The 26,818-nt window shown below is 43.1% G+C and overlaps 1 protein-coding gene across 3 annotated transcripts in view; it reads left to right on the top strand.

The window, feature by feature from the left end:
- STARD13 (StAR related lipid transfer domain containing 13) overlaps window positions 1-26,818 on the top strand; it is a 387,713-nt gene that overhangs the window by 21,062 nt on the left and 339,833 nt on the right. For all 3 annotated transcript variants that reach the window (XM_053307369.1, XM_053307370.1, XM_053307371.1), the window contains one exon: window positions 9,296-10,132. In XM_053307369.1, the coding sequence (XP_053163344.1) occupies window positions 9,455-10,132 (678 nt within the window). In that variant the 5' untranslated portion in view covers window positions 9,296-9,454. The remainder of the gene's footprint in view (window positions 1-9,295; window positions 10,133-26,818) is intronic.

Here is a 26,818-nt window from a genome sequence, read left to right as displayed (position 1 = left end):
ACCTGGAAACGGGGAGGGTCTCTCGAAAGATGATTGCAATGCCTCCTCACCGACCCTCGAGGCAGGGCTGCTGCACGATCTGGAAATCTGGAGAACAGAGCTGAGAGAGACCAACCCCGTCCAGCCCATCCAACCAGGTCTCCGTCACACATACCAGGTCAGCATGATCATCTACAATCAAATCGTGGATGAGAGAAGTTATTGCATTAACTGACCTGGCATTTCGCAGCAGCACCCTAATCCTCGAGGGAGTGTTCTCAGAGCTCCCTGGGGTCAGAGGGTTGGGAGAAGGGCCAGAAAAAGGAACAGGCCTCAATCGCCTGGACCGTTTCCCCCTGTAACGGCCTGCCCAGCTCCCACCGCCATACCTCCCTCTGCCCGCTACCTGTAATATTGCTGCCCCCACTCCATGCCCACTTTTTCACTCTCCCAGTCACATCTCCCCAGACTAACCCACCACAGCTTCTTGGCTTAATAAAAAGCAGAACCAGACTTATGCAATCTCTTGCTAGCTTCTTGGTTGCAGGAAGTCTTCTGGGCTGCAAGGAGAAAGGTCTTCTGGGCCCCAGGCAGCTCGCCCCACGGCTGAGAGCTACAAGGACAAGAGCACTTGTGCTCGCACCCTTGGGCCAGCCTGCCCTATATAGGAGCAGGGCCCCAAGCCACAGCAGCAGCAACAGCCCAAGGAGATCCTACACACCTGATGACAGGTGGGGCAGAGGCAAAGACAGGACAGTCAGTGCCCCACCCAAGCTGTTCCCTTCTCTCTTCTTCCCCCAGGCCCTTGGACCAGCCTGCCCTATATAGGAGCAGGGGGCCCAGCCACAGCAACAGCAATAGCCCAAGGAGATCCTACACACCTCAATTCAATCACAAATGATATCACAGAACACAAAGGTAAATGAGCATGTCCAAGCCTTTTGTGTAAATGGGCCTGTCACCCACCTCCACTTCTATAAGCCTACTATAACCATAGGTACATAGCAAGCTGCCTTATATTGAGTCAGACCATGGGTCCATCCAGCTCCATGATGGCTGGAAGCAGCTCTCCAAGATTTCAGGCAGGGGTCTTTCCCAGCCCTATCTGGAGATGCCAGGAATGGAACCTGGGACCTTCTGAATACAAGGCAGATGTTCTACCTCTGCATTATGGCCCCTCCTCTCAAGCTATACCAGGGGACACAGTAAAATAAATGACGGAGAACGACCACTGAAAGGCATTGATTCCTTCCAAATGGCCATAGAGATCTGTCGTATTGCACTGCATTGCGTTTCCATGGCCATTCAGAAAGAATCAATAGATTTCTTCTCTCATTTATTTTAGCAAGTCCTCTGTACCAGGCCAACAGCAATCACTATCATAGCCACACTCAGGGGGGAAACGAAAGTAAGTATACACAAAGAGCCAAATACAGAAAGCAGTTTTTGTTGTGGGCTTGACTGACTGCAATTGGATTCTTGCCTCTTGTCAGGCCGGGTCAGTACCTGAGCTTAGTCATTCTCAAAGGTATAAATTAAGTAATTTGGCCTCACTTCACTGTCAGCACTAGATTAATGACAGTCAGGTGTAAGGCTCTGATGTATGGAATATCCCTACTGCGTGTCGCTGCACAGAGTGTCGCTGCATCGAAAAGGATGAAGGAGATCATCTTTCTTAGCAGTATGAAAGTGTTACTAAGGGTGTTGCCAAGAGAAACGAAAATATTAAGCGTGTTAGGCTAGGGTTTTGAGATAGGCATTTGTCTTTCCTTAATTGCCCTTCACTCATGTTAAGGAATATCCCAAAGGCAGAAATACATTTAATTGTCACATTAAGTCTAAGCCAGAGCTTGTTTGGTGCTAAGCATGTTGTCATCAACTAACCTTGGGATCCTATATATGTTTACTCAGAAGTAAGTCCCACTATGTTCAATGGAACCAATGAGAGAGGAGAGCGGGTTTTATGGAAGAGAGTTGGTCTTGCAGTAGCGAGCATGAATGCTCCCCTTTGCTAAGCAGGGTCTGCCCTGGTTTGCATTTGGATGGGTAACTACATGCACTCTCTGCTGTAAGATATTACCCTTCAGGGATGGGGCCATAGCTCAATGGTAGAACATCTGCTTGCATACAGAAAGTTCCAGGTTCAGTTACTGGTACCACCAGGTAGGACTGGGAGAGGCTCCTTCCTGAAACCCTGGAGAGCTGCTGCCAGTCAGTGTAGACAATACTGAGCTAGATAGAGCAGTGGTCTGACTTAGTACAAAGCAGCTTCCTATGTTCCTGAGTTTACTAGTAAGCATGTTTTAGATTGCACTCTACATCCAATACTTTTCTAAATATGAACTACAATGCTAACACAATGTACATATCACACTGCTTGAACAGAGTTATACAGACCAATGAGGCGAGACGCTAGTTGACATCTAGACTAATGAAATGTCAGTGCTTTGAGAGAAGCATCGTAGTTTCTAAAGAGCTCAGCCAACTCAGCTCTGCTGCTCCTGTAGGGGTTATGTATGAATTTAAGTGACCTTCCTTTCCCCCAGAAGAGCTCTGTGCCACACAAAAATATGTCCCTTAGGGTTGTGAGACATATTGTGAGACATATCAAGGACATATTTTCAGGTAGCACAGAATGCTTCTGGGGAGGTTGTCAAAATTTGCACACATAAACACACACCCCACAAGCACTGGTGCAGCATTAGTCTGGAACTCTTCAAAAGCACTGGTGTTTCTCCTGTAGCACTAGCACTTTATAAGTGAGAGCCACCATGGTGTAAATGCATAGGGTGTTGGACTAGGGCCAGGAAGACTCGAGCTCAAATCCCTGTTCAGCCATGAACTTGACTTTGGGCCAGTTATTTAACTCTCAGCCTAACCTACCTCATAGGTTTGTTATGAGGTGTACATGAGGTGTACACAACCATGTACACCACTCTGGACTCCATGTAAGAAGAGCAAGATATAAATGTATAAATAAATTAGTTTGGATATCAGCCACTGTGTGGTGCTGTGTCCAAAATCAACCAAAATCCGTGATGGAGAGAAAGAGATCGAGGGGAAAGTACAAGGAAGACTAGAATAAAAATAGAAAAGACTGGGTGGGGGGGAAGGCATTAAGAGTTCCATATTTATTTTGGCAAGAGGATTTGAAGAATAGGTATAGATAGGAAATGAAGAGCTGGCCTGGGGGCGGGGCTTGTATGCTGTGGTTCTCCATTGCATCTGCTCATAGCCTTGTAGTCTTATTTCCCAGTTGCTATGAGTGCCAAAGCAGTGGCCTAGATCACCTATGTGCATCAAGAAAACCACCTTGTCTCCAAGCACAGAGCCAGGACCTGGGCTTTCTAGCTCCCGAACACAGAACTAACATTATCCCATGTGAGACAACATAGAAGGGGCAAACTTTGTTATGGATTCTTGCTAAAGCTTCCATTTCTGCTCTTCTAAGAGCCACCGTAGTGTAGTGGTTAGAGTACGGGACTAGGACTGGGGAGACCCAAGTTCAAATCCCCATTCAGCCATGATACTAGCTGAGTGCGTCTGGGCCATTCACTTCTCTCTCAGCCTAACCTACTTCACAGGGCTGTTGTGAGGAGAAACTTAAATATGTAGTAGACTGCTCTGGGCTCCTTGGAGGAAGAGCGGGATAGAAAATGTAAAAAACAAAAACAAATAACAGAACATGAATGAGAAAGTCCTGGCCTAAAGGCAAGAATATGAGAGGAGATTTCTTTATTCAAAAGTGGAACAAAACCATCCCAGCAACTCTCGAGTGCTGACTGGGAGGATGCGAACTGGCCATTAAAAAATGTTTCAGTAACAGTGAGCTTGATCATTGGAATAGCACTTGAATGATTTAATTTTAGTCAACTTACATAAACAACACTAATTTAAATACCAAAAAAGTAAGGAAGTTTACATGAACATTCTTCAAAATGTGTCCAATTCCCAATAGTCTCCTTACCTTTTGTGTCCAGAGAATCCCCTCCATCCAAAACCTGCTTGGCAAGCTGAAAAAATAGTAGGTAACCCCCTTCCCTGTGTTGATCCCAGCATCAAGGTAGCACCATGAAGGACTTCTCCCTCCTTCCAACCATAGAGGATACTTGCTGCTTGATTTCAATGACTGCTAATGAAATCGAGTATGTGTTGCCGGATTTGGCTTAAAATAAGCCAAACTTTGGGTTATGGCCCATTTGACTCATGAGTATACCCCTTGGATCCGCTTATAACTGTTGCATTTAAAGTTCTGTACACGGCTCCCAGCAACAAACCTCCCTAAATGCCCCGCCCCTTAAAGAGGTTAGCGGAGCAAGCGGCCTGCTAACCCTGTTTACCAGATCGTGTGCAGGCCTCACTACAGAGACTCACAAGGAGACCTCTGACCGAGAGGCTCCAATAAGCTTCCTGGCGTCGGGCGGGGGGGGCGCTCCCCATCATGCCCCACACATTTGCATGGGGCATGCTGGGACTTCCAGGGGCCAAATGGCCCCTGATCCCCACCACCCCTACCTGCTCCGTGACAGAGGCAGTAATCGTGTGGGTGGCTGATTTGGCAGCCCAGGGCAGGCTAGCAAATCATCTGCAGGGAGAGTGGGTCAAGCCCACTCTCCCCGCTGACCCCCTCATGGCTCTCCACACTACTCGTGTGGAGAGCCTCAATAAGTTACAGTTAGGGAGACAGGCTACTGCAGACGCTGGCTGACATCCACACTAAGTTACTCGTGAGCAGTCTTATTGAAATTAATGGGGGAAATGTACTTGTCTTATTAATTTTAATGGGAGACCAGTCCTAAGGTTCTGAAGCCTGTCAGTTGGCTGAGGGGAAGGGTATGATGAGCTTTAGCACCTAACCAGCCAATCAGGAGCAGAGGAGGAGAGTCTTCACCCTCTCCTACTGTAGTGGACACATTGCTGAGGGGGTGCATCTGCTTCAAACCAGTGACCTTCAGATGGGGAACAAATAGTACAGCTGCAGTATTTGCTCTGAGTATCAGGAGGGCTCCGAGTATTGCCTGGGAGCCCTTCAAGTAAACATATGGGTACTAGTGCCCCCTGTAGGGAGCCCCTGGCAGTGGCTCACCCAGGTTTCAGAAAGGAGTCTTTCCCAGCCCAACCTGGAGATTGAACCTGGGACCTTCTTCATGCACAGCTGATGCTCCACCACTGAACTATGGCTCCTTTCCCATATCTAGAATAGCTCTGAGGGAACCTAATTAAGGAATACATATCTGGGAGAGGACTGTGGCCAGCTGGAGCCTATTGGTGCTTGTACCTGTCCCCTTGCCTCCTCAGCCCAAGGCATACCTGAGAGAGGACTGGGGAGTGTTTGTTCATGGCCTGGGGAGCATTTTGTGACCATCTGGAGCCTATTGGAGCATGTTCCCATTCCCTTGCCTCCTCAAGACAAGAGATATAAAACATGCAGTTGCTGAAGTGCTCATTGGTGTCACGCCAAGTGCAATCACTAAGTGTGCACTTGGAGTACGGGAAGCGTGTGTGTGTGTGTGTTTGATCTGCTTTATTCCTATAGTAAATAGCAGTAGTTAAGTATAGCTGTGAGTTGTATTCCTTATTAAGGAATACAACTCTGAAGCTTATTGGAGCTGTGAACTCTAGGCTAACAATATAACTATCTCCTCCCTGGTGCTTCCGATCTTGTACTGAAAATATTGAAAGGGGGAAAAGGAAAGTTTTGATCTCTTGTTTTTATGTGTTTTAATTGACATAATTATGATCACGGGCTCCCCCTCAATTTTTTCTGCAGTGCCTAATGGCGCCACTAAAACATTTTACATTTTATTTTTCAGTGGCAGTAGTGGTGGCCACCATCCCCACCACAGAGGAGCTATGGAGCCACCCCACAGCAGCACCCACTAACCTTCTCCTCCTCATTGCCACCTCTGCTGCCTGAACCTCTGCTGTCTCCAGCTCGACGGCGCTGGGGCAGAGGAACTGAACAGCACACCAGGTGTGCAAAAAGCTAGCCGGGAAATGGCACATGCACACCTGCCACCATTTCCTGGTTGGCTTCTCACATGCTGGGCATAGTTTAGTTCCTCTGCCACCAGCACCACAAGACTTAGCGGCAGGCACCAAAGGCAGCAGCATCAGAGGAGGTGGCAGAGGCAGCTTACAGGGTCAGAGCATGGTGCCCAGCATGAGGAGGCAAATTAAGGGGCTGTGGCAGCAAACCCCAAGAGCCCTGGCACTGTATTCACTGAACATGTTGGGACTTGGGACATGCCTAGCTTCTCTTATAGGACTAGGTGTTTGGGCATGCTTAGCTCCCTGCCTAGTAGCTACAGGCCATTATTTCAAGGCTGTGTGATTTCACTTGAAGTGTGATGTTCCCAATCAGTTTCGAACATAGGCTTTTTCATTCAAAGACCATACAATCAGTCCTATAAGACAAGATGTAAAAGAACGGTATGAAATTGAATTTTTCAAGCCATCCATCCAACGCCTGACAGGAAACAAGCTAATGATGCATTCAGTGTGAGACTCACTCCCAGTGCTCCAGGTGATAAAAGAAGGCAAAGTGTAAGGGCTTGATATTGTGTGAAGAATCAAGTCACAACTGTATTTTTAGACGTGCCTTTTGTTCCCTCCAAGCACTTTCGCTCTGTCTTTTTCTCTCCCCCTTCTTCCTGCCTTTTTCTCAGAATAATTTGGCCAGTGCTTGCAGAAGGCTGTTCTAGCCTCAGGGATTCTCACACATACTTCTGTTGACAGAGTTCCTGTGTGTGTAGCAAGCAAGCTGAAATGCCTTTTGTTCAGGATCTGTTCAAGTCCCTTTCTGTTCTGCCCCAACATTCGAAAGATATTTTTTAGCTGCTGAGTTCCTGCTATTGCACTCATGGAAAAATTGAATTTGGGGTTACAGAACAGGTAAAACTATCCATAATAAATGCATTATTCTTATTCTGTTAATTTGTATTTCTATCTTCAAGTTTGTTTCATTAGTAAGTTTTATAAGATGAAATAAGCAGCCATTAAATCTGCCATAATAGTATGAATGAAAGTGGCTAACTTGGAGGCAAAATCCGCTTGTCTCCAGCCTGTTTTAACTTGTCACTTCAAGCAGAGAAGTTAACCAATTTAACACAATCCTTAAATTGTATTTTATTTTTAAGTACAAAATGACAACTAAAATGTACCAAATAATACACATTGATTCTGTTGTCAAAGCAACAATATCACAATAGTTTTTATTTTATTTATTTAAATAAATTCTAATTATGGTATTTATTTATGTAAGCCATTTAAAGAAGACTTTTCAAGGGTGACTATGTTTGAAAGGCTATCATCTACAAACAATACCTGTAAGAGTAAATAATCTACTTTTCTTTTAAAAACAAATGGAGCACGTGAGAATTGCTGCTATGCTGAGGCTTTATTTAATAGTTTAATCATTAAGTGTGCTGTTGCTCTGCTGCATTCAGAGCTTCATAAGCTATAAGGGAAACCTGGTATGTGCAAACAACTCAGGACTGTGTCCTGCCTTGACAAAGGTATTAATTATATACTTTTATAAATGCTTGTGAATATATTTTTGCATCCATGTGCAAACCTCAGGTTTAAGAAATACATACTATAGGATTCTACTTAATATGACAAAAATATCCTGACCTTAATAATAATGTTAATTACAAGGGTTGCTTTTCTTAAAACAAAGGCAAGCTGTAACTAAAAACATTTCTCACATTATCTGTATATATGTTAATATACTTTTTACTTTTACCAAGTTTCTTTGCCATTTCTTCTAGGATTCAAGCTGCTTGAATTGCTCTAGGTTGATAAGTCAAAATATACTGCTGAGAAAAATCTGAGATTTGATATTCTTTTTTTTAAAAAAGACCTCCATCTTTTATATTTTTCTCTAGACCATGTTTACAAGACTGATGTACACAAGTGCTTAAATACACATACTGTATCATCCACACTTTGTGCTTTCCATAGCAAATGCTGGTGTGATGCCTATGAACACACAGTGCTCATATTTGCAATCTAATGAGGCTGTTCACACAACCGAAAACTGGGCAGGAGAAGTGTCTGGGTGCTGTGTGCACTCCCAATTTTTGGTTGTGTGGGAGCAAACCACTAGGTAGTAGGAGGGGAAAGTGATTGTGTGGGAGACAGGAGCTGGGTAGGACAGTACCATCCTACCCAGCTTTCATACTCAGCATTTAACCAAGGCAGGAGAAAAGCTGTTCTACCCAGCTCTTGTCTCTAAGGATGTGGGGTCCTGTCTTGTGTGGGAGCAAACTACTTGTTTGCTCCCATACAAGTGAAAATTGGGAGCATGAACAGCTCCCAAACCTGGGCAGAACAATGGCCTAAGTGGTTTTGAGTTGTCTGAACAGCCTCAGTGTCTGGAACCACCCTTATTTACAAGGCCAGCATCACCACCATAGCAGATGCTTCTATGCTACTAAAGGTAAAGTGTGCCGTCGAGTCAGTGTAGACTCCTGGTGACCACAGAGCCATGTGGTTGTCTTTGGTAAAATACGTGAGGGGTTTACCATTGTCTCCTCCCGTGCAGTCTGAGATGACGCCTTTCAGCCTCTTCCTGTATCCCTGCTGCCCAATATAGGTGTTTCCCATAGTCTGGGAAACATACCAGTGGGGATTCAAACTGGCAACCTCTGGCTTGATAATCAAGTCATTTCCCTGCTGCACCATTAGGTGGCTTCCATGCCACTAGGTCTCCTTTAAATACTTCCCTCTTTTCTGGTACTCTTCTCAATGCTAGCCATACTATTTTAATTCCTTCACAGTGCCCTGCCCTCAATGTAATATTGCTTCCAAGGACCAAGGCATTGTGGGAAATTTTAAGTGGCACCTTTAACTGAACCAGAGCTGAAAGGAGCACCATTGCCATTATTGCTGCCACCAGTCACCACCTCATAAGGACATCAGAACCCACTGACATAGATGGGGATCCACTGCGGGTCACCAGATGGCCCCCTCAACCCAGAGCTGGCTTTGCTTATTCAACTATCCTTTTATCTTCTGAAACTTCATAAGGCATTGTCCACACACTTTCAATAATATTTCCACTGCCATAAGGGCGAGAAGCTGCTTTTTAGAAAAGTGGCTGAGATTGCGGAAGCTGAATTCTGTGCTCAATATAACATTCTGTTCTTCCACAGAAACATAGCATAGGTGTAGCTCTGATACTCAATGACTCTTTGCTGGCAAAATAGATGTTAAGATCCAGTTTCAAGCCTGAGATTTTAATGTGAAGAGTTTACAATTTCACTGCAAATGTAATTACAGAAACATTTCTAACATTGCATTTTATTTTCAGAAACAAAGAAGTCCTGGACACTTGTCAAGTTCCCCCAGAAAGCAATGCCATAGATCTCAAGAAAAAATGGAAGAACTCTCAGTGGAAGGAATTGTGATTTCCAGGATATCCAAAAATGAACTGGAGTTTGTTCTTATTTGATGGATTAAACTTGTTGGAATGGAAGCTCAGCTTTTTGATCCAGAAGAAGTGTTGCCTTACTCTGCACTTGCAAAAACTAAGTCACTTAAGACTTCAGAGGAGATAAAGGATGAAACAAAAGGAGAGATCTATTACAACTTGCCAGAAACTAGTTCAAGTTCATCATTTATGTTTCTCTTGACACACCGTGAAACATCCTTAGAACTTACCACAAGTATTGACCAGCTTTCTCCTAATGAAGAGCCTGAGGAAAACCAGCAAGTTAAAGAATTCCTATATTCCTCACGTTACAAAGTAGGAAGAAATCCAACCCAGCCTCCTTCCCAGATTCTTTCTAGATCAAGATCATATGAGAAACCTCACAGAGCTTATGAGACAATGTTATTAAAATATACATTGAGTGCAAATACTTGTTCAGATTTAAAATTTCCATCACACAGGACTAGCTCTAAATTTCAGTATGGTGAGATGACCAATGTGGAAGCTGCTTCATCCGAAGATCAAGAGGATGAGGAGGAGGATGTTTTCACAGAGCTGTCAATGAATGGGACAGTTTTGAAGAATCTGCAAAAAATGTACATTTCCCAAACAAAGCAAGATAGATGCGGCTACATAAGTAATGACAATGTCTTCCCTGTCATTGGTGGTTGTGATCCCAATGAAAAGAGACTGAACAATCACAAAATGCATCTGCGGGTAAGATGAGATTATTTTGTATCATAAAAGATTTTTTAAAAGACTTAGGTCAAATGGCATTTCATTTTAATTATTGTGTGTGAGATTCAGATTTGGAAGTTGCCATGATCATGGATCAGAGCAGCAAGGGAAATGGGATAAAATAGACAGACAAGTGTTCGTATATTGCAACTGCTAGAAAGATCACAGCTGATGTGGAAGCCAAGATCATCAAACTGAGGTCATGCACATGACCTCTCTCGGGGGGGAGGGAGGGAGGGAGGGGAGGCATATTCCTGCCTGCCTCCCTGTAGACAATCACCCTCCCCAGTTCACTCTGCCGCTCGCCACAGCTCACAAATCACACTGTGTGGAGCAGCAGACCCCAAACTGGAGGAGGAAGTCCTCCAGCATCCCTCAGTGCACCATGCGAGGAGCACAGTGCATTGAGGGCTTTCCCCAGACCCAAGCTCTTGCCGCCTGGCTCTGTATGCACTCGGGCTGCCTGAACACATATATGACTGGGGTGGAAGGACGCGCTCGTGCCCTTTTACCTTGTTAATTACCCAGAGAACATTCCTGGGCTACCCAGTAGGACAGTACCAGGATCAGCCCCAATCCTTTCACACTCACATGCCCGGGTAGGACTACTCATGTGAACAGCCTCACTGTGTACAGATTTTTCCTACTTTCCAGCAGTGTGAAAGGAATGTCTTCTTCATAAAAGCAGGGGAAATGCTCCAGAGGTATTTAAAGAGTAATTAAGACATATTTATTTCAATTAGGAGTTCTCAAACTTAGGGCTTCAGATGCTGCTGGACCTCAACTCCCATAATCCCTAGCCACAATGGCCAAAGGCCATTGTGACTGAAGGCGATGGGAGCTGAAGCCCAATAACACCTGGAGAACCAAATTCAAGGACCCCTGCTTTAAATATGCATTCAGCTAATCCTAGTCACAAATATGGGGATATTGTAAGCATGAGAATAGCTGTAAGAAGCTTGTGATGTGTACACACATTTGCTGTTTCTGAGCTTGTTCTATTGAAGTCAAAATATTTTCTTCTATTTTTTAAATCCCCTCAATTTTTCTGACCTCCTGTTTAAAACGTCTGTGTCCTGAAATACCAAACTGAAGATTCTAAGTAGAATTGGTGTCTTCTTGTGGGAAAAGAAGCTTCTAATATTTAAGAGATAGGAACATTGAGGGAGAGGCCATAGCTCAGTGTAGAGCACATTCTTTACATGCAGAAGGTCTAGTGTTTAAGCCATGGTATTTTGATCAATACAAGAATCTCAGGGAGCAGGGCTAGGGAAGAGGGCTTGAGGCCTTTACAGAAACCCTATACCGTCTTGGGTAACACGTTTGGACTACAACACCTATCATTCCTGGCCACAATGGCCAGAGGCATGTGGTGATGGGAGTTGTAGTCCAAAACCAAGAAGTTACTTAATACTACTTATCAGTCAGAGAAGACCATAGTGGGCTATCTGGATTGATAGCAGCTTTGTACAGTATATTCATCTCAACTCATGTGATGTGTGATATCTGCAGTGAAATCTGGCCTAACGGCAAGTTTAAACATATGTGGAATTAGTACAATGCAGAATCAGGGAACAAGATAGGGAGCTCTGGCATATTCAGTATGTGACCTTTTTCTGACATTTTTAACTGGATTACTGCTTTGGTACAGATGGCATGGCTACACTATACCACAAAGCTGCAACATTTAGTATGCAGAATACCATATACCAGTATATTCATCCCATTCATTTAATACATACCCTGTTCCCTAACTCTCATAGTAGTCGTAGTCGTCGCCATAGTATTCTGCTTCCTTCCTCTGGTGTCATTTTTGGAGTCTTTCTTTTTAGAGGTAATGATTTGCAGGTACAGTTTATGAAACTCTTCTCGGCCTCAACTATAAAGGTGCTTTTTCTTCAAAACACTTGATTTTGGCACAAGTGCAATTTTGGATCCCTTAACGTTGTTTGAGTGATTATCCCAGTTGGCAGTCATGAAGCAGTCTTTTCTGTTTCAGCTCATAGAAAATACAGGTTCTAGACATTTTCTTAAAAATGAGATGAAAGATTGCCTTACCATGCCCAATTAAGTCGCAAATAAATTCCAGTCACCTATTCCAATGGTGACTTCCTTAAGCACATTTTTGTAAATGACACCACTTTCATAAGAGTTCAGCTAAACAATACACAAGAGTAATTTAGCATATTGTGAAGCCCATTCTATGGATAAATCAAAAGGCCAGGAATGTTATCCGTTTGTGTACTTTACCATAAGATAAGGTTGCAGTTCGTCATTAAAAAATATATATTTCTAGAAAAGCTTGTGGAATGGCCCAATAAATCATTGGAAGCATGCCACAGCATTTCAGAAAAGAGTGCAAAGTATGCAAGTCAGCCCATGTGGCTCTGATCCAAAGCGCCAACACTATCTTCATTTGCTATTTTCACTACTGTTTTCTAACTATTTTAGCAGAGTAAAACCCGTATTTATTGGTCAAGCATCAAAAAGGAATTAGGCAACCTCTCAATGTAACTGTGATTTTCATGTAAAATTTATGGTGATTTGCCTCTTGTGATGTTTTTCAGTAGGGCTTGTTCAGTAGTTCCTGATACTGGGCAGCATCCAGACTAATGCTGCCCTCCTGTTAGAACATTTTTCATGCACAACCATTTTTAATGATCCCCCTTCCCTCTGCTGCCCCCAATGCCTCCTGAAAATATGTCCCTAAGGGCTGGGAGCAGCAGAGGGGGGATTTGCAAAGATTGTTGAACAAAACATTCTAACATGAGGGCAGCGTTACTCTGGATGCTGCTAGTATGTGTGTAAAGGACACCTCACCTTATTAATTTTCTCTACACTCAGATTGTTGTGTGTGTAGAGAATCAAGTGACACTGTTGTACTAGTATATAGTGGGATTTAGTGGGCATGCACACAGATTCCTACATTATGGGTACATGCATTTTCTTACGCTTGGATATTCTTGGATATAATGTAGAGATAACTGGCAGCCCAGGGGCTCAATCTAGCGCTCATATTTTTCCTTGTATATAGAAAATGGTGCAGAGCAGGGGAGCTCTATCAAGGCCTCCGAGGCAATGATTGTGCAGACATTGAGGAGTGGCGACAATGTTACTGTAGTGGAGCTCTCAAACTGTGCAGGGTCATAGGGCAACCATAACAAGAAATAATCCTGAATATGATTTTATGTCATTTCTAATCTAGGTACTAGGTACATAGGAAGCTGCCATATACTGGGTCAGACCATAGGTCCATCTAGCTCAGTATTGTCTAAACAGACTGGCAGCAGCTTCTCCCAGGTTCCAGGCAGGAGTCTCTCTCAGCCCTATCTTTGAGATGAGAGGGAGGGAACATGGAACATTCTGCAAGCTGATGTCTTCCCAGAGCGGCCTCATTCCCTAAGAGGATTCTCTTATAGTGCTTACCAGTGCCCCCTCTAAGGCATACACATGTGTGTATGCTCACATGTTTTTTAATGTCCACTCAGTTAATTTTAGATCCTGCTCAGGCTGAATTAGGAAGGTCCCACTCTGAATGCATGTGTGCACATACTATCTTGCTACTGCCACCCAGAACAAAACTCATTCTGCACATAGATGAAAAAAATTAGAGAGAATACTGGTGCTCACGTGTAGTCTCCCATTCACATGCAAACCAGGGCAGACACTGCTTAGCAAAGGGGACAATTCATGCTTGCTACCACAAGACCAGCTGTCCTTCAAGACTACTATCTTAGTCTGGAATACTTTCCACTGTGCAAAAAGTTCAAATACATTTGACAATTGACACTTCCTGCCAATGAAAAGTTCAAATGGGGTTACGTCATATATTTATTTCAACTGCAAAAGATTTGGACAAAAAGTAATTTTGCTGACTGTATAGCAAAAACGCCAATATTACAGCACACAAAGAAAGCGGTCGTGAGAAATCTACATTAACTACTCTGGTTTTCAGGCTAAAGCAGACAACTGTAAAGTGAGTTACTTTTCATCCTGGTCCACCTATTAAGTAGTAAAAGGTCACAGGAGGTGGGATCCTGGCAATAATTATGTTGCACAATTTGTAGCCTTAGGGTGGAATTAATAAGTAATAACTCTGTCCCTTGAAGAGTTAAAAATAGTATGAATTACACTTATATGGTTCTGCTGCATTTTCCCTTTTACACCTTGAGATTGCAATGGGATTAGGCACATAATGTAGTTGTTGGCCTAATTTCTTACAATAATTCTTGCAAAATGTAAAATGAATAGTTTAAAAGATATCCAAAAGATAAATGCATTTGCATCCCATATGGTGAAATGTTTGACATAAGGCAACTCTGAACCCACATCATGTTGTACACTTGAAGCCACATTCTATGAACCAGCTAACAGGCTCTGCAGTGCTAAACATGAGATGTCCACTGTGCGTATTTATTTTATTTATTTATTTTTGGCATTTATATACCACTTTTCAGGCAAACCTCCCAAAGCAGTTTACATAAAAGTTTCCATAAAAAACCATACATCGAGCCACATGTTTAGAACTTCACATGCTGAGCCCTTTAGGCTTGGTTGCTTCTTTCTTCTCTCATCCCCGCAGAGCAAGATGGCCCTTAGGCAGCTCGGTGGTGGCAGTTGGGGAGAGGCCACTTCAGCTGGATCATGGGAGCCGGATGGTGGAAGCTTTCCAGCCTGCATATACTTGCCAATGGGAGCTCTGGCTAGTGGGACCATATCGTGCAATCATTGTTAAATGCACTTTCATTGTGTGCACCTATGTAGGCTGGACAGATATGCTCCTTCCCTCACATGCTATTCAGTGACGGTAACCTATGTTGTGGGGAAAGAGGTAGCCCTCATAAGGGCAGTAACATGATCAACATTAGGTTAGGAGAAGCCTCCTACTCTAATTCGGAAGCTGGGTACACTCCAGATTTTTCAATTCTGTGTGAGATAAACACAAGGTCGGAGGTGAAGAGCTTGATCACCAGTCAAGCCCCAGCTGGTAGGACAATTTCTCGCCTACCTCATTCAGAAGCTGGGGATTGAATCTGGGTAAGGCACACTTATCCAACCCAGCTGGGCCTTGCCTGATGATCAAGCTCCCCACCTCCAACCTTTTTTAAACTAACACACAATCAAAGATCAGGAGTGCACCCAGCTCTCAGTAGCTTGTTCACATAATACAAAATGCTACCCTGTGCATTCAGCGTTTTTCTTCATTGTAAAGCCAACTCAATTTCCAGGCTTTGCATTATAATATGCAATTAACTTGTTTCATCTTAAATCGCACATATATACATATCATCAATGTACAGGTGAAACTCGGAAAATTAGAATATCGTGCAAAAGTCCATTAATTTCAGTAATGCAAATTAAAAGGTGAAACTGATATATGAGACAGACGCATTACATGCAAAGCGAGATAAGTCAAGCCTTAATTTGTTATAATTGTGATGATCATGGCGTACAGCTCATGAAAACCCCAAATCCACAATCTCAGAAAATCAGAATATTACATGGAACCAAGAAGACAAGGATTGAAGAATAGAACAATATCGGACCTCTGAAAAGTATACAGTGTACTGTGCTTGATTGGCCAGCAAACTCGCCTGACCTGACCCCATAGAGAATCTATGGGGCATTGCCAAAAGAAGGATGAGAGACATGAAACCAAACAATGCAGAATTGCTGAAGGCCGCTAATGAAGCATCCCGATCTTCCATAATACCTTATCAGTGCCACAGGCTGATAGCATCCATGCCACGCCGCACTGAGGCAGTAATTGCTGCAAAAGGGGCCCAAACCAAGTACTGAATACATATGCATGCTTATACTTTTCAGAGGTCCGAAAGTAGAAGAGGCATTTTCAAAGGGGACTCACTATCCCCTCTGTTGTTTGTAATCGCCATGACCCCACTTTCACAAATACTAAACAAAACAGGCCTCGGATACCAAACATCTAAAACATCAAGTAAAATCAACCATCTGCTGTAAATGGACGATCTGAAGTTGTATGCAAAGTCCCAGTCAGAAATCGAATCACTGCTAAACACTGTCCATATATTCAGTAGCGATATAGCAATGGAGTTTACACTAGACAAGTGTGCTGCATTAATAATGAACAGAGGAAAAACAACAAAAACAGAAGGAATAGAACTGCCCACTGGAAGCAACATCAAGAACCTGGAAGATAAGGAACATTACAAATACTTGGGCATTCTCCAGGCTGATAACATTGCACACACTGAAGTTAAAAGAAAAATGGGAAGTGAATACATCAGGAGAGTTAGAAAAATCCTCAAGTCCAAACTCAATGGCAGGAACACCATACAAGCCATAAACACCTGGGCTATACCTGTTATCAGATACACTGCAGGAATAATAGACTGGACCCAGGCAGAGCTAGAGACGCTGGATCGTAAGACCAGGAAAACCATGACCATCAATCATGCTCTGCACCCCCGCAGTGATGTCGATAGGCTATACCTCCCTCGCAGCTCAGGTGGAAGAGGAATGCTGCAAGTCCATCAAACAGTAGAGGAGGAGAAAAGAGGCCTTGAAGAATATATCAAGGACAGTGAAGAAGATGCACTTCAAATGGTCAATAACGAGAAACTATTCAACACCAATGAAACAAAGCAGGCCTACATGAAAGAACAAGTCAAGAACCGAGAAGAAAAATGGAGAAATAAGCCCCTGCATGGTCAATATTTGCACAATATAAGTGGAAAATCAGACATCACCAAGACCTGGCAATGGCTTAAGAATGGTTACTTGAAGAAAGAAACAGAGGGTTTAATACTGGCTGCACAAGAACAAGCAATAAGAACAAATGCAATAAGAGCAAAAGTAGAAAAATCCACAACAAACAGCAAGTGCCGCCTTTGTAAAGAAGCAGATGAAACCATGGACCACCTAATCAGCAGTTGTAAAAAGATCGCACAGACTGACTACAAACAAAGGCATGACAAAGTAGCAGGGATGATACACTGCAACATCTGCAAAAAATACAAGCTACCTGTAGCCTAACATTGGTGGGACCATAAAATTGAAAAAATTGAAGAAAATGAAGATGTAAAAATATTATGGGACTTCCAACTACAAACAGACAAACATCTGCCACACAATACACCAGATATAACTGTAGTCGAGAAGAAAGAAAAACAAGTTAAAATAATCGACATAGCAATACCAGGGGACAGCAGAATAGAAGAAAAAGAAATAGAAAAAAATCACCAAATACAAAGATCTACAAATTGAAATTGAAAGGTTGTGGCAGAAGAAGGCCAAAATAATCCCAGTGGTAATTGGCGCCCTGGGTGCAGTTCCAAAAGACCTTGAAGAGCACCTCAACACCATAGGGGCCACAGAAATCACCATCAGCCAATTACAAAAAGCAGCTTTACCTGGAACAGCCTATATTCTGCGACGATATCTATAACAATTGACAATAAATTTCAGCCATCCCAGGTCCTTGGGAAGGACTCGATGTCTGGATAAAACAAACCAGTCAATAACACCTGTCTGACTGTGTAAACAAGATAATAATATTGTTCTCAACATATTTTTACTACTACTATTACTATGAATATTATATACTGTTCTTCAACCAAAGTGCTCAAAGTGGTTTACAAAGAAAAGTGGTTTACATAATACATAAATAAGATGGCTCCCTGTCCCCAAAAGGCTCACATATGCATAAGGCAGATACCAGCATCAGCCACTGGAGGGATGCTGTGCTGGGGTTGGATAGGGCCAGTTGCCTATTTTTAACACTTAATAATCAGATCAATAATTCCAAAATGACACCATGCCCAATTAAAGCAGATCGTCTTTCTCAGATTCAAATTTACTATGATTTAAATCTACCATATATGGTCATCATTCAGTGAAATGAATAATGTTTAACATTGAAATCCTACAAATTTCAAACTGTTCTTTTACTTCCCTTTTGCAAGCCCTCATTACATATTTAATTGCTGAACCTTCCTAGAAGTGTGATCTATGTAAAAATGACTTTACCCAGTAAGCAATGGGCCTCACCTACAAGCCTCACTAAATAACACTTCATTCTGTGTTTGCAGTGATAATGCTACTATAATAACATTTGACAAATGTAACACCAGATATTTATCAAAAATAAATACACTACAGAATCTATTGCTTCATAGAGCTCAGTACTTGGGCAGACATTGAGCAATTTCTCATGATCCGTGAGAAGGGCTTGAGGGCGGGTGGAGGGGAAGGCTGCTGAAACTTACCTTCCCCACAGATGACCGCTCCTACGATGCTGGGTGCACGGTGATGATCCTCCGCAGCACCAGGATGTGTTGTCTCGGCCCCCAGAAAATCCCACGTGAGTACGGCACTGCTGCAGCACCAGCTAAAAGCGGCCAGCACAGCACATGATCAAGGAAACAGGGTTAAGGGAGCGTTCGCTCCCTTCATCTTGTTTAGGAGGCTGACTCTGCGGGCAGGTTTGCTGCTGGAGCGCTACTGGGATCAGGCGTGATCCCAGCAGTTCTCACACCAAGCCAAGCCTGGGCTCAGCTGTCTTGGCTGCATATGGCAACAGCCTCATTGTGTCAGATGTTTGCTGTATTTAAAAGGCAAGAGGTGCAAGTCAAATTTAAACAGGTCCTAATGGTTTCTGAGTGGAACCGCTCACAAAATTGTCCTTTAAATATATTGTGTGTGATAAAAATCATAGACCTAATATTGCACAAACACCTTAATAATCCGAAGCATAGATCCAACTTAAACTCCTAACAAGCTATTTTAGGAGTTGTATTATAAAAAAGGAAACAAAAACTTGGCAGACATTTTGCTACTATTGGTCACAGCTACTTATGTAATATCTACTGAATGCTACAATTTAATAGATATGGCTCTATTAGCCATATCTTAGCGCCTACAGCCACATCACAGATCAGCTCCCCTCCCCAATCAGTTAGCTCATTCACTTGTGAATGTGATAGGGAAGAAATTGACTAAGGAGAGTACACTAAAGATAGAATCCTGTTGCCTTCAGTGTGTGTCTGTGAGCAGCATGCAGCCTATTTCTCATACCCCTTTATAAATGAGCACTGCAGATGCATTTTTTCCTGTACTCTCAACTGCTACTGGAAGTAGACCATTGTCTGTTTTCCAATGAAATAGCAAAACCAGAATGACTGCCACCTACTGGAGAATTAAGTCATGATTTCAGCAAATCCTAACTAAGAACCATTCTTCCTCATTTCTCCCTGTTTAGTAATTCAAGGAAAAGTCTCCTGTGGAGCACACAAAGTTTTATAATATATACCTCCCGTCAGCTTGCTGACAGGTAAAAACAAAACAAAACTCAACAGAGGAAGTTCTCCAAAATCCAAATTTCTGCAGTGGTCAAAAACATAGCAGACTACACACCTGGGCATCAAGGTGTGAGAGCATTAAAACACCAGTCCCCTCAGTGAAAGGGGATCTTTGCACCAAATATGTGGAGTTTAGCTCTACGTTCTGAATATTGCTCTGTGCAAGACTCATGTGGGTGTTTACACAGATACTGCAAAACAGAAACTTATTTTTATTTTGCTGTTTAAGGTGGGAATGTGGATTCTTCAGAAATATTGTGGCTCACTACGTCATGTTGATAATGTGTTGTTTTGGTTAATCTCCATAGCTCAAAAATTGGTGTTCAGTGCTCTTTTGTAGCAATACAATTTTTATCTGGAGCAAGTATTGGAATGTGGATTTTGTGGCAGCTTTGTGACTTTCTATAACTTTCCTATCTAGTCTAGTGAAACTTGTGAATTTGGCTGGTCTGCATAACTCGGAAGTTAATGTTCTGGGCCCTTTTTGCAGAACACTGTTTATTGGGCAGAACGGGTTCTGGAATGTAGGAAGTTTTGCAGCTTAATGCATCATTCTCATCTAGTCCAATACAACTTGCAAATTTGGTTGATTTGGATTGTTAGGAAATTGTCTCATGCTTTCCCCCCAAATGCCATTTATTACCTGGAGTGGATATAAGATTCTGTAGATGCTTTGTGCACCACCTTAAGAGGTGCAGCGGGGAAATGCTTGACTAACAAGCAGAATGTTGTCGGTTCTAATCCCCACTGGTACTGTACCAGGCAGCAGCAATATAGGAAGATGCTGAAAGGCATCATCTCATACTGCACAGGAGGAGGCAATAGTAAACCTCTCCTGTATTCTACCAAAAGAAAACCACAGGGCTCTGTGGGCGCTAAGTGTCAAAATCAACCTGATGGTACACTTTACCTTTAGATACTTTGTAGTTAATTGCATCAATCCCATCTTGTCCTGTGTGGTATATGACAAAGGTTGTGTCTAATGCCTTATTTTCAAGTCATTTTGACACTCTCTCTCTCTCTCTCTCTCTCTCTCGGGATTTGGCTGGAAGGGGGGTTAATAAATGTTTTATAATCCATGGCTTTCATTTCCAAAATATTGTTCTCACATGTCTCTAATATACCCTCCTATATTTTGCACAATAATTATTTATAAACTGTTCCATATGGGTTCTGGCTGAGAAAGCGGTCTATTATTGGAAGAGTTTCAGGCCTAAAGCATTGTTCTCAAGTGTCCATTCAACTGCTTTTTGCTTCCATCTCATTTAGAAAGAGGTCATTGCTCCAGCCTGTTCAAATGGTTTGGGGCTTTTACACTATCCCATAGTAATCAGCCAAAAAGGCTAAATCAGGGGTTCTCAAAATTGGGACTCCCAGAAGTTGTAGAACTCACATCATCCCCAGCCACAATGGCCAAAGGGAACGGTAGCCCAACCAGATTTGAGAACGCCTGGGTTAAATGAAACCTCCTGATTTGGAGATAAATATGACACTTATTCCAGGAGAGAAGTATTACCTTCACACTACCGAGAAGCCTCTGGATTTGATGACAGGATTCTGGATTATGTGGGTCCTTTGAGCCTTGTTTGATTTGACCAAAGCGAGTCTTTTTGGTCAAATCAAGCAGTGCTCTTCTTAACTATTCCTCGAGAATAAATATAGGGATAGGAAACTGCCTTATACCAAGTCAGACCATTGGTCTATCTAGCTCAGTATTGTCTATACACACTGGCAGCAGCTTCTCCAAGGCTGCAGGCAGGAATCTCTCTCAGCCCTATCTTGGAAATGCCAGGGAGGGAACTTGGAACCTTCTGCATGCAAGCATGCAAGTCCTCTTCCCAGAGCAGCCCCATTCCATAAGGATGTACTCACACATAGCCTCCCATTCAAATGCAAACCAGGGTGGACCCTGCTTAGCAAAGGGGGCAATTCATGCTTCCTACCACAAGACCAGCTGCGCTCCCTAAGCCTAGTCTATTCTGCCTCTCAAATTCTACAGGACTCTTGATATTTGCCCCGGCTAACTGGGCAAAGAGGCACCTTTTAACTTGGTGATTCTCTTTATTTAGCAGGGGGAGAGCAACTGGCCCTATCCACCCACAGCACAGTACTTCCAGTGACTGTTGCTGGTGTCTATCTTACGTTTCTTTTTAGAATGTGAGCCTTTGGGGACAGGGTTCCATTTTATTTGTTTGTTATTTCTCTGTGTAAACTGCCCTGAGCTGTTTTTGGAAGTGTGGTATAGAAATTGAATTAGATGAGGAAGAAGGAAGAAGGAAAGAAAGAACGAAAATAATAATAATAATAATAATAATATATCAGGAGAGTTAGAAAAATCCTAAAGTCCAAACTCAATGGCAGGAACACCATACAAGCCATAAACACCTGGGCTATACCTATTATCAGATACCACTGCAGGAATAATAGACTGGACCAAGGCAGAGCTAGAGACGCTGGATCATAAGACCAGGAAAATTACCATCAATCATGCTCTACACCCCCGCAGTGATGTAAATAGGCTATACCTCCCTCGCAGCTCAGGTGGAAGAGGAATGCTGCAAGTCCATCAAACAGTAGAGGAGGAGAAAAGAGGCCTTGAAGAATATATCAAGGACAGTGAAGAAGATGCACTTCAAATAGTCAATAACGAGAAACTATTCAACACCAATAAAACAAAGCAGGCCTACAAGAAAGAACAAGTCAAGAACCGAGAAGAAAAATGGAGAAATAAGCCACTGCATGGTCAATATTTGCACAATATAAGTGGAAAATCAGACATCACCAAGACCTGGCAATGGCTTAAGAATGGCAACTTGAAGAAAGAAACAGAGGGTTTAATACTGGCTGCGCAAGAACAGGCACTAAGAACAAATGCAATAAGAGCAAAAGCAGTCAAATCAACAACAAACAGCAAGTGCCGCCTTTGTAAAGAAGCAGATGAAACAGTGGATCACCTAATCAGCTGTTGTAAAAAGATCGCACAGACTGACTACAAACAAAGGCATGACAAGGTAGCAGGGATGATACACTGCAACATCTGCAAAAAAATACAAGCTACCTGTAGCCAAAATTGGTGGGACCATAAAACTGAAAAAGTTGAAGAAAATGAAGATGCAAAAATATTATGAGACTTCCGACTACAAACAGACAAACATCTGCCACACAATACACCAGATATAACTGTAGTTGAGAAGAAAGAAAAACAAGTTAAAATAATCAACACAGCAATACCAGGGGATAGCAGAATAGAAGAAAAAGAAATAGAAGAAATCCCAAAATACAAAGATCTACAAACTGAAATTGAAAGGCTGTGGCAGAAAAAGACCAAAATAATCCTAGTGGTAATTGGCGCCCAGGGTGCAATTCCAAAACAACCTGAAGAGCACCCTCAACACCATAGGGGCCACAGAAATCACCACCTGCCAAGTACAAAAAGCAGCTTTACTGGGAACAGCCTATATTCTGCAACGATATCTATAATAACAGCAACAACATTGATAATAAAATTCAGCCATCCCAGGTCATAGGAACATAGGAAGCTGCCATATACTGATTCAGACCATAAGTCCATCTTGCTCAGTATTGTATACGCAGACTGGCAGCGGCTTCTCCGAGGTTGCAGGCAGGAATCTCTCTCAGCCCTATCTTGGAGATGCCAGGGAAGGAACCTGGAGCCTAGATGCTCTTCCCAGAGCAGCTCCATCCCATAAGGGGAATATCTTGCAGCGCTCACACTTCTAGTCTCCCTTTCATATGCAACCAGGGTGGATCATGCTTAGCTTAAGGGGACAAGTCATGCTTGCTACCACAAGACCAGCTCTTTTCCCTAAGGTCCTTGGGAAGGACTCGATGTCTGGATAAAACAAACCTGTCAATAACGCCTGTCTGACTGTGTAAATAAATAAATAAATAAATAATTTCTTTTTCGTTTTAGTTTCCTTCATCTCTCTCTCGGCCATCCTCCGCTTGGCTCGCTCTACTTATCCCATCGCCCTCTCCACCACCGCAGCTCAGGCCCATACTTGTACCCAAGTCAGCCCTGACACTTCCCCACATTGAGCGCCTATCGCGCAAGCACTCGCTTCTTCTTCCAGCGCTAAAATTCGAGGCGCCTGCCTGCACTCCCATCCCCCTTAACCCCAATTGAGAACGAAGTCACAGCCCTGCCTCTCCCCACGTGACCTTGGCGCGGGCTTGCGTAGAACTCCGGCGAGCGCGCTCTGACGTCTCTAGTCACCGCCCTCTCTCTGGAAGCGCGCATCCGAGAGGTGAAGGGAGGGGGAAGGAAAGAGCCACAACAGGCTGGTCGCCAGGTGGCGCTGCAGCCTCACAAAGCCTGCTGGAGAGCAGTCTCAACTCCTTCAGCAAAATGCCCGCGCACACTTGAATCCGCCCGCCGGGCGCGGGGGAGGAGGCGCTGCAAATGGCGAAGCCGGGGAGAAAGGGCGCGCGCGCGCACCCAAGTGGGCGCTGGCTGAGAGGAGAAGAGAAGCAGCCGCCCGCTTTGCGCTTTTAACTCTCACACAGGGATGGTGCTGAGACGCCAGATCTTGTTTTCCGTGCGCGCGCTCCCTTCGCTGGCTCACGTGACGGCTTTTCAACTCTCCCCCCTCCCCTTTTGTGTGTCTGCTGTGCTTTGTGAAGGGAAGGAAGCCAAGGCGTTTGGGGTTGCGAGGGCGGTGGGCGAAGCTCCCGCGGTTTCCTCGCCGCAGAAAGAGGGGGCTGGTGTGCGCGCGCGCGTTCTGCGAACAGGACCAGCAAATCTGCCCCGTTTGGTTGGGATGATGCTGCAGATCCAGAGCTAGTCGGAGTGCGATTTTGATTTAAACCGTAACAGCACGATGCATAAACAACAATAAAATCTTGTGGCACATTTAAAGATTAGGGGTTTGTGTTGTATGCAGTATGTTTTATTTTTGGGGGGGGAAACGTATACAAAACATGCAGCAAGCCTTTCCCCCTAAGAATACACATTTAAAAAACAAGATTACTCTTATTTGGGGTTTGCCACCATTCTTCCTGAAGGAGACTCTTTTTGCCTTTTTAACAGCTACATAATGTGATAATGTCAACAGGTGCAACTTAGCATCCCTGCATCTCCTAGCCCAAATTGCTGCCTGTCCTGTGCCTGACTGTTACAAAAGCACAGAGTCTCCATTAGGGTTCGAGAATGTGCTTCTGAATCTTAAATCAACTCTTTCTTCTTCACATGTAATTCATACTTTTCTGCTTTCAGAATTAGACTGCCATGTTCTGTGGGTGTGAGTGCTACTTTCAGAACACTGAAATGTTGGTTTTCATTGTATAAGGATTAAGCATATTAGCCTTTTATAGCTGGAAAAAAGTAAGCAGGAAAAATATGAAGTACAAAAGGAAATCAATGGGGAAATCCCAAACAAAGGGTGCAAACATGCCTCCCAAATTTCACAGATGAAAATAGGTGCCTGTGCATTTGTAATGCTTATTTTCACACCAAGGATCTTGGTGTGAAAATTTCCTCCTTTCCTTTCTCCTACCTTTCTCCTTTCTCCTACCTTTCCTCCTCATTAAAAATTGCTCCTCCTGTCCCAAGAAGGGACACAATATAAGAAAAAATAAGGTTTTGAGGAACAAAATAGGTAAGGTTGACATTGTAAACATGCATCCATTTTTAAAGAAGTGGAGGAGAAAGAACTCTGTTCCAAGTGTGATGATAGTGTCTTTGGAGCTCTAACCAGGAGAAAGTTCAATTCTCAGGTCCTAGAATACCGTTCTCCAGCATCAGGGCCAACTGCAATGGTAGAAAATGTTGCTGCAAAACAGGCTAGCCTGGGCTGGATGGGGCCAGAGCTCATTCCTAGGTGTAATGAACTCCCTGAGGCTCTATCTAGGAGTGGGGGGAGATGGTAACTAGGTAATTGCTCCCTTACAATCATTTTCCTAAAAATATGCAATTTCAATTCTTATTTCCTAAGAATATATCAATTTCCTAAGAATATGCAATAGAATATTTAATCTCACAGTGAAGCTAGTTGTTCTTATGGAATGTTTGCAACCTGAACGCATTCATCAACATTTACTACTTGGCTATTACTACAACATATTTATATACTTCTTTTCAACAACAACAAAATCTTAAAGCTGTATACAGAATTAGGATAGAGTTTTACTAAGGACACTTACCACCCCTGTTAATTAAGAAGTAATGAAAACAGGGACCACCCCTGTTAATTAAGAAGTACTGGAGCATATGTGTGTACTTATTTTGGAATGTTCTGTTGAACTTAAATTTATTTCTGAGTAAACATGCATTAGATTGTGCTGAAAGTGTGTGACACTCATCAAAGAACATTTCAAAGCAGGATAATGTAATGTGAATTTCCTAAATCCAATCTGGTCTTTGTTCAAGCCCTTTGAGAAAATCAGTTATTTTTGTCCCAGATGTAGTATTACATAAAAATATTGCCAAGAGCTGGACAAGCTCAGACATCAGGCTAGTTGTTGGAGATGTGTAGATGGCATGTAAAATAAAGAAATTCAATCATTTGAAAGTGGGGAGGGGCAGAATTGGATGGTTAGATGATGAAGTGGCATCAGTAATGAAAAAAGTAAAGATGGGGGAACCCAAGATAATTCATGCCCTCAAAGAGAAATAAGTGTCAAGATACTTTTTCTGACTGTTTGGATGCCAAATTTGCAATATCTGTCAACAGCAGTGTCTTTGAAGACAGCCTGATAATGAAATGCATTGTTGCCTGTCATAATCTTTGTTAGAGAAATAGCTCTTTGCTGCAGGCTATGTGAACAGAAGGAAAGGAAATTAGAATAAACTAAGCTTTGCAATATCCAATATAATTTAGAAGACTTCCCCAAAAGTTATTTGCTTTTTAAAAGACCAAAAAGCTTAAGACTGCAGGGCAATTTGTGCTTATATAGGCACTTGTTTTAATCATTCTTTCTGATAGCTACCAGATTTGAAGAGCTTTTGTGAAGGAGGCAGTGGTGGTGGTGGTGGTGATGGTGGTGAAACAGAAGAGGACTGCAGAGAGGATTGTGTACCTTGACTATATTTGTCCTTGTCACACATATTCTGTCTTTTCATTTCCATTTGAGTCCTGTGACCAGTAAATATTATATGTGCTTTTTGGTCAGATTCAGGGGCGGAGCCACCATTACGCAGGCGGGTTCAAAGAACCCGGGCCGTGCCTTTCAGGGGCTGTGCAGCCCCGTTTGTGAGCTAAACTACTTTCCCTGCGTCTGACATCAGATGCAGGGGGCATGGTTAACCTTCACTCCCTGTGTCTGTCGTCAGATGCTGACGTATGATGCAGGGGGCGGGGCTAGAGGG

This window comes from Hemicordylus capensis, chromosome 3 (genome assembly GCF_027244095.1).
Source record: "Hemicordylus capensis ecotype Gifberg chromosome 3, rHemCap1.1.pri, whole genome shotgun sequence".
NCBI lineage: Eukaryota > Metazoa > Chordata > Lepidosauria > Squamata > Cordylidae > Hemicordylus > Hemicordylus capensis.
This window is presented reverse-complemented; position numbering and strand designations above follow the sequence as displayed.